We start from the raw sequence: 13,139 nt of genomic DNA on the forward strand, positions 1-13,139 counted from the left end.
ATCGAATTTCAAAAAGAATACTAACATTTTTAGGAAGTGTAAATTATATTATCTCATTTCATTTGCCTCTATTTTATTGGTTTAATTTTATTCTTTTGAGGGGAATTTATGACTTTACAAAATGATTACAGAATCTGATTCATTGTAGAAGAGGCCGAATATAACAGTGCAATGAAGTTGCCATTATGATTGAGATGACTGTGCCAAGTGATTATAATTGAACGACTGATTATTGTTAGGAAAATACAGCAAATAATCACACAGTCATACATGTTTGCATTAAAAAGTAACATCGATCTGATAGTGCATCAGCCTTTGGTCCAAATAGCTGATTTTTTTTTTATCCTGCTATTAAATGACCCAAATGCACATTGGGATTGGTAGTATACTTTGTTTTTCATTTTTCTGTGGGGATGTAAAAATGTCAGAAGGGAGGTCTATCATACTAAATTTCCCCAAGATACTAGAAATTACTGTTACTGATTAGTCTCACTTGCCCCTGTTGGTCTTTTATACTTAGGCAAGAAGTTATTTGCAAATAAAACCTTTGTATGCAGCTCCACTTGTGTAACACCACAAGTAAAAGCAGCAAATAGAGGCCAATATTCCCCATTTGTGAGGTCACAATAGAACTTCATGATGTCAGATTAGGAGAAACTCAGTACAAAGTGTCTGCTTGTAACCAAAAATTCAACCTGGTAACTCGGGGATCTAAGACACAAGAATAGTATTCTAACACTCTTTATGATGTTGAGAGTTTGCAGAGAATTCAGTAATATATTGTGTAAAATTCTTTATAAAATCATAAATGTACCAGTTTGCAATGTGTACATGCCAATTGTATTTGTAGTTTACATTTTAAAAAAATTAGTCTGTTATCCTAACAGCAAAACAGAATCACAACACCCGGAATAAAGATCTTAACCTTGAATGTTTAGCATTCTAAATTTGTTTCCTGTTTCTTTAAAGACCCAAGCTGCCAGAACCTCTGTACTGACATTAAAAGATATTTCAAAATATGGAACCTTTGTAAATGAAGAGCGTTTACAGAATGACAGCCCAAGGATCCTGAAGTCAGGAGAATTCATCACATTTGGAGTTTTTCAAAGCAAATTCAGGTAATAATTATATGCCTTTTTTATCAAAGTTTGACTGAAAATTATGATTAGCAGTTGAACTTGGTCTACCCTATTTCATTGAGTGTGGCCATGTGAGCCGCATGGAAAGTGGCAGGATCCCCAAGGACACATTGTACAGCGAGCTCGTCGCTGGTACCAGTCCCACCGGCTGTCCATGACTCCGCTTTAAAGACATCTGCAAACGCGACATGAAGTCCTGTGACATTGATCACAAGTCGTGGGAGTCAGTTGCCGGTGATCGCCAGAGCTGGCGGACAGCCATAAAGGCGGGGCTAAAGTGTGGCGAGTTGAAGAGACTTAGCAGTTGACAGGAAAAAAGACAGAAGCGCAAGGGGAGAGCCAACTGTGTAACAGCCCCAACAACCAATTTTATCTGCAGCACCTGTGGAAGAGTCTGTCACTCTAAAATTGGCCTTTATAGCCACTCCAGGCGCTGCTTCACAAACCACCTCCAGGCACTTACCCATTGTGTCTCGAGACACGGAGGCCAAAGAAGGCCATATTTTGGACTACGCAACAGTTCTATTGAACCCAGAGGTATTTAAAAGACAAAATAAATACATTCTGCTAATGGAGCTTTGCTTTATTTCCTTTTCCCCTCCAATCCAAATGAGACCATTTCTGCCTAGACAGCTAGATATAAAATATCCTGTGGTGCTTTTTTTTTTGAAGAGTAGGGAGTTCTTCCAATGTCAGCCAATGTTCATCTTCAGTCATTACCACCAAAATATATTATTTGGCCATTTGTCTCGGTTTCTGTTTGTGAGACCTTGTTTAGTGCAAATTTTCAATAGTTAATGAAACATTGCTGGCTCTTAATCCTTGTCTTAAAATCTGCCATCACCTAGAAACTTCCAAGTGATAGAATTTGTTTACAAGTGAATTAATGGCAATTGGTTATCGCATTAAATCCACGGCCAGAATTTTATGCCACCCCAGCAAGCCAGATGGTGGCGGGTGGATGGCATAGAATTGAGCGGGAGGTCTTCCCGACCCGCTTCCGCCTCCGCCCCACTTTATGTGGGCCATGGGGGGCAAGAAACGGGCAGCCCGCCCCAGGCCAATGAAGACCCTTCAGTGGCCACTTAACAGGGATTTTACCTGTGGCGGGCGGGCGTCCAGGAGAAGTGAAAGCTGGCGGCCTCTCAGCGCTCCGGGGCTGGGTCCTAACAAACGGGCACAGGGTACCCGATTGAGGGCCGCCCCTGCTTCCATAACCACCCCCAGGACCTGAGAGGCCCCCCTTCGCCGGGACGTGACCGATCTCCCTGGCGAGGCAAACCAAACTTGCCTGCACTCCTGGCTCCTTGTCCTCGGCTGGGCTGCAGTCCCAGCAGTGGCCACCGTGTCTGGTGGCGCTGCTGGGACTAAGAGCTGCTGGCCCGATGATTGGCCGGCAGCTCAATGAGGCAGGACTTTCTCCCTCAAGCGGGTGGAAGTCCTGCCTCGGACTAATTAAAGCCTGGGGTCCTGTAAAATGCGGGACGGATCCCCGGGCTGGGTGGAAGTGGGTTTGCCACTGACTTTGTTGATGGCCAGCTACCGGCCGGCCGGCGTAAAATACAGCCCCGCATCTTTTTGAATTGGAATTGGAATAATGTCCCTTGTAAGAAAAAAGATAAAACAACTTTTATTTATGCTACAGGAATTAATGGAACATGTAACAAATGTTTTTCATTATAGAAAAGGTTCCATTTGACCTTAGAAGAATGACCAGTTCATCGATTAAACAACCTTCCTGATCTGGAAAATTTGTAAGATGTTGAAACTGAGTATCTACCTTCCAATCCTACAAAATTATCTGTCAGTCACTTGAGGGAGAGAATAATAATGAAACAATGGTTTGCAAAACTGAGTTTTGTGGGCATGACTCACCACCTTTACTAGGGAATCACATGACCTGTTGTGTATTTTGTTTCTACCATAAATTGGCAGATTTTGATATTTTGGTTTGTTTTTTTAAATGATTGTGATGTAATAACTTCATTACTTTTCTGTGAGTCAGTCACACAGAAGTTGGAGTTCAATATGGTAGTGTCAGGTGCTACCTCTTGATTTTCCTGTTTATTAAAATGTCCCATATTATATTTTTCCCCCTCAGAGTAGAATATGAACCACTGATTGTATGCTGTTCTTGTTTGGATGGGCCAGGAAAAATCGCACTGAACCAGTCAGTTCAACAACTGGGAGGTCATCTTAGCAGCAGTTGGACAGAAGATAACACTCACCTTGTCATGTTATCAGTAAAGGTCACTGTGAAGGTCAGCTAAATAGAATCAAGCAAAATGTTGTTTCACTTTACTAAGTTTTGTGTGCCAAAACATAAAACCTTGCCAGTTGCAAATCGTCTTAACTACAAATACAGTTTTTCAATTTCAGTTTTATACATAAAAAAAAATGCTAGTTTTGAAATTACTGCAGATCAGTTTGCACTAACTCAAATAGTCTTTTGATAGTCCCAAAAGTTGGTTCTGTGTCTAATTTTTAACTGTAAGATGCCCAGTATCGTCAACAGTATTTTCTTTTGTTTTCTCTTCAGTACATCACTGTGTTATGACATCAGTGAGATCGTTAATGTGAAAATTATGAGATATGACCCCCCCAGACCAATATAAAGAATTACATGACAAGATTTCACATTTTAAGACTTATTATAACAACTAAATTGAAAGAAATCCCCATTAACTAAATAGTTCCATGTAAGTATCTGATGCCCCAAATTTCGAAGAAAGATATTTACTTATTCAAACACTTGAAAACCCTCACACTGCACTTATGCATTATACAATCCTCTTTGATGGTGAAATTTTTGTGGTTGAAAGTCCAAACTCCTCCCAGTTGCAGTGGGTTGGATCTTCCAGATGTCCTCTTCGCTCACTTCTCCAAGCACTTCCGACCTGGACATCCATCAATAAGACGATTCCTGATGATCTTGTTGGGCTTTTACTTCTCCACAAACTTCAACTTTGAGAACAGGTTGAAGTGTTCGTAGCCTTTTGCTGTATCCGGCTTCTGAGAGCAGGTGTTTTCTTTCTCTCGCTCGCTCTCTCAGCTGCCACCGCTGGTTGTCTTCCTTTCTTACATCCTGCTTTGAGGCTGCCACTGCTGGTCATTGGAAGCGGTACAGCGAAGGTTCACTAAATTGGTCCCTGGGGTGAGGGTGTTGTCCTATGAATGGAGGCTGAGTAAATTGGGCCTATATTCTCTGGAGTTTAGAAGAATGAGAGGCGATCTCATTGAAAGATACAAGATTCTGAAGCGGCTGGATAGGGTAGACACTGAGATTGTTTCCGTTGGTCGAGGAATCTAACACAGTCTCAGGTAAAGGGGCTGATCATTTAGGACTGAGATGAGGAGAAATTACTTCTCTCAAAGGGTTATGAATCTTTAGAATTCTCTACCCAGAGGGTTGTGTAGGCTCAACTGATGAGCACATTTAAGGTTGGAAAAGACAGTTTTTTGATTTCTCAGGGAATCGGATATGGCGAACAGGCGGGAAAGTGGAATTGAAGCCTAAGATCAGCCATGATCGTGTTGAATGGTGGAACAGGCTCGATTGGCCATATGATCTACTTCTGCTCCTATTTCTTGTGTTCTGTACAACCTGCCTGCCTTCAGAAAATCTGTCAAATTTATTGGAACCAAACATCACTAGCTAATTGTTCTTTTCCAATATGCAAAATCTGGTTTTCAGCAGAGCCACCTGGACCTTACATTGTTCTCAGGTGTTAACAGCTGTACGGTACATTTGCATTCTCAGAACCACTTATTTACAATCTGAAAGTCTGGGAGGGTGAAACCCATTGTTCTTCAGGTGTTACCCTTGTCTCGTTTTTCAAAAAAAAAGTCTTTGATCTGTGTTCTTTGTTGTCTTTGTTATCAAGATTTCTGTCTTGTCCTTGAGCAGTGGGATGTGAGGTCACCTGAAGTCTTAGACTACAACTTAACCTTTTAAAATATAATCATGTTACAAAGTCCAGCGTTCATAACACCTCCCATCAAAATAGAAAATTCATTACCGTAGTAATAATTTTTCTTAAAACATAATCACATATAACCTTGTAAACAGTGTCATGATTAACATTTTACGCTTAACACAGGTAACAGCAATATTTTATATTTGAGTTGTTTGCCTCCCTTATATCCTTTCTTTAAATTCTGGATAGAGCATCGGTAATTCATTGCTGTTTCCTGCACCATGTACAATCTTTAGGGTAAATGGTTGTAACATTAAACTCCACTGAAATAATCTGGCATTCTTGGTTTTGAACTTTTCTAGAAACCTTAATGGATTATGATTGGTGTAAACAGTTATTTCTCCTTGGCCATTATTAACCTATACATCAAAATGTTGAAGAGCCAATTTATCAGGATTGAGTCGATAAGGGTTCTGTTTAATGGGTGTATCTGTCTCTACAGCAACTCAATGAATAGCCAGAGGAATTTGACCTGGCTTATCTGCACATATGGCTTAAACTCTTCTAACAGCTCAGCTATGTCCCTTTTATGCTGTTCAGAAAGATAGTGTAGAACTGTATCTAAATTTTCTAACACTTCTGTGTTTGCCAGTTTCACTGCAGGGAGTTCAATCTGAGAGCTCTCAGTCTCTGCCCCTTCATCCAGTTCATGAAAAGTAACACTATGCTTAACCTCCTCGTATGTCATTTGACATACATTTACTGGCTGACAAGATTCACGGTCATAGTATCATTTCAACACATTCACATGACACAGCTTTTGACTTTTCTTTCTGTCTGTCTGGGTACTAGCCAATAGCTCAACTGGCAGCACAATATGCCAGGGTATAGAGTCTTCGGGGGAGGGAGTAAAAGAGGAGGTGGCATTGCACTGTTAATCAAGGAGTCAATTACCGTTGTAAGGAGGGATAATATTTAGAAAGTTCCTCAAATGAGGCCATATGGGTAGAACTTAAAAACAAAAAGGGGGCAAGCGTTTGGTTGGGAGTGTACTACAGGCCTCCAGACAGTCAGGGAGAGATAGAGGAGCAGATATGTAGGCAAATCTCAGAGCTGTAAAAGTAATAGGATAATAATAGTAGCAGATTTCAACATCCCCATTATCAACTGGGATAGTCTTAGTGCAAAAGGCTTAAAGGGGGCGGAATTCTTAAAATGCATACAGGAGAGCTTTTTGAGCCAGTATGTAGAAATCCTACAAAAGAAGGGGCAGTACTGGACGTAATCCTAGGGAATGAAGTCGGACAAGTGGTAGAAGTGTCAGTGGGGGAGCATTTTGGGGATAGTGACCATAACTGTAAGATTTAAGGTAGTTATGGAAAAGGACAAAAATGGACTGGAAATAAAAGTACGAAATTGGGGGAAGGCCAATTTGAATTTGATAAAACAGGATCTGGCCAAAGTGGACTGGGGGCAGCTACTTGTAGGAAAGTCTACATCAGACCACTGGGAGTCATTCAAAAAGGAAATAGTGAGAGTTCGTAGCCAACATGTACCAGTTAAGGTGAAGGGTAGAACCAACAAGTCCAGGGAGCCCTGGATGTCAAGGGATATAGATGATTGGATCAGGGAAAAAAGGAGGCTTATGGCAGATTCGGAGGGCTGAAAACAGTGGAGCCACTAGAGGAGTATAGAAAGTGTAGGGGGATACTTAGAAAAGTAATTGGGAGAGCGAAGAGGGGACATGAAAAAACACTGGCGGGAAAGATAAAGGAATATCCTAAGGCATTTTATAAGTATATTAAGGGCAAGAGGATAACCAGGGAAAGAGCAGGGCCCATTAGGGACCAAAGTGGCAATCTGTGTGTGGAGTTGGAGGACATAGCTGAGGTTTTAAATGATCACTTTTCATCTGTGTTCACTATGGAGAAGGACGATGTAGGTGTAGAGATTAGGGAGGGGGATTGTGATATACTTAAACATATTGACATTGAAAGGGAGGAAGTATTAGCTATTTTAGCGGGCTTAAAAGTCGATAACTCCCCAGGCCCAGATGAGATGTATTCCAGGCTGTTATGTGAGGCAAGGGAGGAGATAGCAAGGGCTCTGACACAAATTTTCAAATCCTCTCTGGCCACAGGAGAGATACTGAAGGACAGTGAATGTGGTACCATTATTCAAGAAGCGTAGTAGGTATAAACCAGGTAATTACAGGCTGGTGAGTCAGTGGTTGGGAAACTATTGGAAAAAAATTCTGAGGGACAGGATTAATCTCCACTTGGAGAGGCAGAGGTTAATCAGGGAGGGTCAGTATGGCTTTGTCAGGGGGAGTTCGTGTCGAACAAACTTGATTGAATTTTTCGAGGAGCTGACTAGATGTGTAGATGAGGGTAAAACAGTTGATGTAGTCTGCGTGGAATTCAGTAAGGCTTTTGATAAGGTGCCGCATGGGAGATTGGTAAAGAAGGTAAGAGCCCATGGGATCCAGGGCAATTTGGCAAATTGGATCCAAAATCAGCTTTGTGGCAGGAGGCAGAGGGTGATGGACGAGGGTTGTTTTTGCGAGTGGAAGCCTGTGACCAGTGGTGTAACACAGGGATCAGTGCTGGGACCCTTGCTGTTTGTAGTGTACCTTAATGATTTAGACGTGAATATAGGAGGTATGCTCAGTAAGTTCGCAGATGACACGAAAATTGGTGGTGTCGTAAATAGCGAGGAGATAAGCCTTAGATTACAGGACGATATAGATGGGCTGGTAAGATGGGCAGAGCAGTGGCAAATGGAATTTAATCCTGAGAAGTGTGAGGTGATGCATTTTGGGAGGACTAACAGGGCAAGGGAATATACAATGGATGGTAGGACCCTAGGAAGTACAGAAGGTCAGAGGGACCTTAGTGTATTTGTCCATAGATCACTGAAGGCAGCAGCACAGGTAGATAAGGTGGTTAGGAAGGCATATGGGATACTTGCCTTTATTAGCTGAGGCATAGAATATAAGAGCAGGGAGGTTATGATGGAGCTGTATAAAACGCTAGTTCGACCACAACTGGAGTACTGTGTACAGTTCTGGGCACCACACAATAGGAAGGATGTGATTGCACTGGAGAGGGTGCAGAGGAGATTCACCAGGATGTTGTCTGGACTGGAGCATTTCAGCTATGAGTAGAGACTGAAAAGGCTAGGGTTGTTTTCCTTAGAGCAGAGGGGGCTGAGGGCGGACATGATTGAGGTATACAAAATTGAGGGGCATTGATAGGTTAGATAGGAAGAAACTTTTTCCCTTAGCAGAGGGATCAATAATCAGGGGGCATAGATTTAAGGTAAGGGGCAGGAGGTTTAGAGGGGATTTGAGGAAAAAAAATTTCATTCAGAGGGTAGTTGGAATCTGGAACGCACTGCCTGAAGAGGTTGTAGAGGCAGGAACCCTCACAACATTTAAGAAGTATTTAGATGAGCACGTGAAACGCCATAGCATACAAGGTTACGGGCCAAGTGTTGGAAAATGGGATTGGAATAGTTAGGTGTTTGATGGCCGGCACAGACACGTTGAGCCGAAGGGCCTGTTTTTGTGCTGTATGACTCTATGACCTCACTAAGTTACTGCTTTCAGTGGTTCCCCAGGCAAATGCAACAAAACTAACACCTTGTCTCCAGGCTGCAAACAGCATGCCTTAGTTGTTCTATCTACTTGGGTTTCATCACTTGCTGAGAAATCTTGTGATGTTCTCTGGCTGTCTCACACGCTTTTGTGAGTCTCTCGAAATTCTGACATAGTCTGAGAGGATAAACTCTGACATATAATCAAAAAGGGTAGTTTCCTCTTCTGTGTTAAAAAATCTCCCCTTAATGAGTTTAAGGGGATCTCTAACCTAATGCAAATAGACCAGCTCTGATGGACTTAAACCAGTAGACATTTGGTGTGTCCCTGGTGACAGATAATAAAAATGATATCTCCTTATCCAAATCATAAGGATACCCAAACAATAAGTCTTTATGATACTTCTTAGGCTTTGGTGATCCTTTCCAAGGCACCTTGTGACTGTGGGTGATAAGTTGATGATTTGTGCTGTTCAACTCCAAATTACTCATGAGCTCTTAAAATACCACTGACATGAAATTTCATCTCTGGTCTGACTGAATTTCTTTTGCTAATCCATATCTCGTGAAAACTGAATTAATTCTCCCAATCACAACTTTTGCTATGTCCTCTGGAAACCTAGTGGACAAATCATGATGGTTAGGAGAAACTTGTGACCTGACTTAGTTGTGGGTAAGGGACCAACACGATCCACAAGAACCTTATCAAATGGTTCGCCAAAAGCAGGTACTGGTATCAATGGGTCTGGATTAATCGAAGGCTGTGCCTTCCCAATTGTTTGATATGTATGGCAAGTTCTGCAAAATTCAGCCGCATCCTTATGCAAGTCTGGCCAATAAAAATGCTGTCTTATTCTGGCCTGAGTCTTTTGAATACTCAAATGACTTGTCACTGGGATCTCATGGGCAATTCTCAAAATTTCACTGCGGTACCCTGGGGGAAAAACAACTTGATGAACTATAGCCCAATCCTCACGAGCGGGCCTCGGACAGAAATCTTCACTTTCTCATTAGAATGTCATTCTTAATATAATAGCACTCGGGACTTTTCAGCTTCTGCCTCAGAACATGCTATTTGAGATAAACTTCTGAAATCAGGATCTGCCTGTTGTGCCTCAATCAAAGACAGTCTTCTAAACAATTCACCATTGCTAGCCTTGGAGCCTTTTTCACCAATATCCCCATCTGAATCCTTAAAAGAAAATCTCAGCCAACCAAACACCCAAATTGTTCTCCACAACAACTGAATCCTTCTCGTCTTGTTTAATCTTATGAGCCTGGGATCTTTTCACTACACTATCTGGAAATATTCTAGGAAATTTCTCCTGCAAACCTTCAGTTTCAGCCCTCTTAACTGGTTTTTCCGAAACTACTGAAGATGCCAATACCTTATCTCCAGCTAAGTCATTCCCTAGCCACAAATCCACTACTTCAATCTGCAAATCTGGGACGATTGCCACTGTTAGTGGACTGGTGACTAAGTCACATTGCAAATTAACCTTATGCAGTGGAACAGATAAATAACCTCCCTCAATATTAAACTCCAGAAAGCTTGTTATTGAAGGATTATGCTGGAGCCAATTTTTATTCAGTCTTGCATTTATTTTACAAAGTAAAAACATTACAGACAGCTTCTCGCTCAAACCTTCACCCAGTTTCAGTAAGTGTGTCCTTACATATACTCAAGTAAGACCCTAATTAACACCCTCCACCTGCATATGATTAAACACAATGACCCCCACCATGACTTTCGCATTCAGCATAGCAATTGAAAATACTTCTGACATTAATGGGAAAAAATATATTAAAAAGTGAACCTTTTTTCCCCGCTGATATTCATTCTGTTTTCTTTTTAAAACATAAACTGAAAAATTTCCAGGAAATATTTTTTACAATCTAATTGAAACTCTGATCAGTATATGTATAAATTCTTCAAAATGATGATTTTTATGGTGGCGAGATAGGGTTGCTCTTTCTGCATTGTTTATTTTCAGATGTCCTGAGTAATTTTTCATTGCAAGCTTTTTGACGTTTGAATGCTTGTTAGCCTACCTTGGCTTTCGGTCCAGCCACACCTCAATTTGAAATTCTCTTTATTGTTTTCATATCCCTCATGGTGTCACCCATCCCTAACTCCGTAACCCTCTGTGCTCCTTGCACATCCCTGATTTTCTTTCCTCCACCATTCGTGGCCTTTCCTTCAGTTGCCTGGATCCCAAGCTCTGCAGTTCCCTCCCTAAACCTCTTTGCCTCTCTACATTTCTGTCTTCCTTTAAGATGTTCCTTAAAACCTACCTTTTTGTTCAAGCTTTTGGTCACCTGTCCTGAAACCACCTCACGTGGCTCAGTGTCAAGTTTTATTTGAAGTGCCTTGGAATGTTTTACTATGTTAAAGGCACTATATAAATGCAAGTTTGATTGTCACATTGCCTATTTCTTCTGTTACTGCTTTGTGAATACAAAATGTGAGCTAACACATACAAATATTTTCAAGTATGTTGCTTTAATTATAATGGACAAAATGTGCTTTAAAATCAAGACTTAGCTATACATAGATTAAATAAGTTTTGGATAAAAGCAGTTAGCTCTCAATTTAATTTCTTTGACAAACTCTGAGTTGTGCCTAATTTCTATAAGGAAGTAAACTAGATTATATGACTGGCCATGTATTGGTTTAGCTGATATGTACCAATTGTAATAATATCTCAATTTCTTTTCTTTCCGTAAGACTATATGTGCAATGATTTGTTGTCGACCCATAGTAAGACCAGAATTTTTTGTTCATCTTACCGAGGCAATCCGGAGTAGACAGCGACTTCCCAGTCCAGAAAGGTAACCGAAATTTGTCAATTTTCACTTTTATGTATGCACAAGTACAAAAAATGTGCTATGTTTGAAATACTGGTTAGAAATTGAGAAACAGAGAACAAAAGATGATGATCACTGCAGTACAGGGAATTAGTCCTTTACTACTTAGTTTGCAGCACTACTGCAATTAGCAACATGGTATTGAAAATGTCAAATGATAACCTGGAAAATAAAATAATCAAGCAACATAAATGCACTATTGTCCTTTTTTTATTTCTGATTTTCGGAAGTATTTTACAACCTTTTATATATTAAAAAGTTTGGATGCAACATTCCGAAGATATTGCACCTGTGCATGATGATGTGAGCATAATGGCCCAGAATTTGTGATGAAAGTAACAGTGAGATTATCAGTGCTCATCATTATAATGGAAGAAATCTGGCAGTGAATTTTGCGGCAGAATTTAATTTGGTTGTTTAAGGTGGGAATGGTGGCACGGGGGGTCAGCGAATCACATCAGACCTGTCTGCCCGGAATTCCGGCGTTGTTGGGTTGGTTCTGGGTTTTGTCAGCGATGAGAAAGTACCGTGGTGGCATTCCTGACGCAATGGGAAGCTATTTTAAATTGCTGAACAGCGTTTCTAAATGCATTTTAAACCTAATTATCCTCTATTTAATTGTTGGCTGTTGATTTATTGGATGGTGGACGGCACACACGTGCTTTGGGGTTCACAAACGTTAAAACCTGGTGGCACCAAGGCGAGAGGCTTCATTGCTGTGACAGGGAGGCACCCCTGAGTATTGTTGCTTAGGGGAAGAGAGGGGGTTCGGAGGCCATTGTCGGACTGCTTTGCTGTGTGCTCTGCAAGGGGGTTTGTGGTCTTGGGGGCTCTGCAAGGGGTGAGTGTGGCTTTGTGGGAGGCTGTATTGGTTTACCAAACAGCTATGTGATATGTTCGCTCACACTGCTGGAAAAGAGGGTTGGCTATCAGCAAGGTTGGTCTCTGACGACCATCAGGGACCCCACTGAGAGAATTGTCAAAAGCTCGGTTGTCAAGGCAGGGTCATCTCTGCATCAGCAGCAATCTGCAGGCCCACTGATCAGCTGGCATGGGTCTCATGCACCCTGTCTTTTTAGACCCCCGTGGCGTGATGCGGCATCTCAGACGGAGGGAGGGCTGAGAGTCTGCTCCGCCTGCTCGTGAAGCTCCAAGACAAGATCAACAGCAGCCGGCCATGCCAAGAAGTGCTGACATACGTCAGAGAGTGTGCTGGATTCATATCAGCTACCTCCAAATATCCGAGCGGCATTGTCAGTGAAGACACAGCTTTCCAGGAAGGCCATCACCAACTTATGCACCCTGCTGCAGGAAGAGTTGCAGTCTCTGGGATTTGGTGGTCACCCTATGCCAGTGGCCCTGAAGATCACAGTGGCACTAAACTTCAATGTGGCTGGATCTTTCCAGGAGATGTGTGAGGTCTCCCAGGCAGCAGCCCACTGCTGCATCAAGGAGGTGACCAATGTCTGTTCAAGAGGGCTGGCGTCTGTGTGCACTACTAGATGGATCCTGACAGTGAGGCAGACAGGGCCTTTGGATTTGGGGCCATTGCTGGATTTCTCCAGGTGCAAGGTGTGATAGATTGCACTCGTGGGCATCAAGGCGCCCAGGGACCAAC

The 13,139-nt window shown here is 41.9% G+C and overlaps 1 protein-coding gene across 4 annotated transcripts in view; it reads left to right on the forward strand.

Annotated features, from left to right (window-relative positions):
• Nucleotides 1-13,139, forward strand: part of nbn (nibrin) — a 92,057-nt gene that overhangs the window by 15,558 nt on the left and 63,360 nt on the right. For all 4 annotated transcript variants that reach the window (XM_068031631.1, XM_068031628.1, XM_068031629.1 and 1 more), the window contains exons 3-5: nucleotides 970-1,118; nucleotides 3,241-3,400; nucleotides 11,382-11,485. In XM_068031631.1, coding sequence (XP_067887732.1) covers nucleotides 970-1,118; nucleotides 3,241-3,400; nucleotides 11,382-11,485 — 413 coding nt within the window. The remainder of the gene's footprint in view (nucleotides 1-969; nucleotides 1,119-3,240; nucleotides 3,401-11,381; nucleotides 11,486-13,139) is intronic.

Source organism: Heterodontus francisci, chromosome 5 (assembly GCF_036365525.1).
Source record: "Heterodontus francisci isolate sHetFra1 chromosome 5, sHetFra1.hap1, whole genome shotgun sequence".
NCBI lineage: Eukaryota > Metazoa > Chordata > Chondrichthyes > Heterodontiformes > Heterodontidae > Heterodontus > Heterodontus francisci.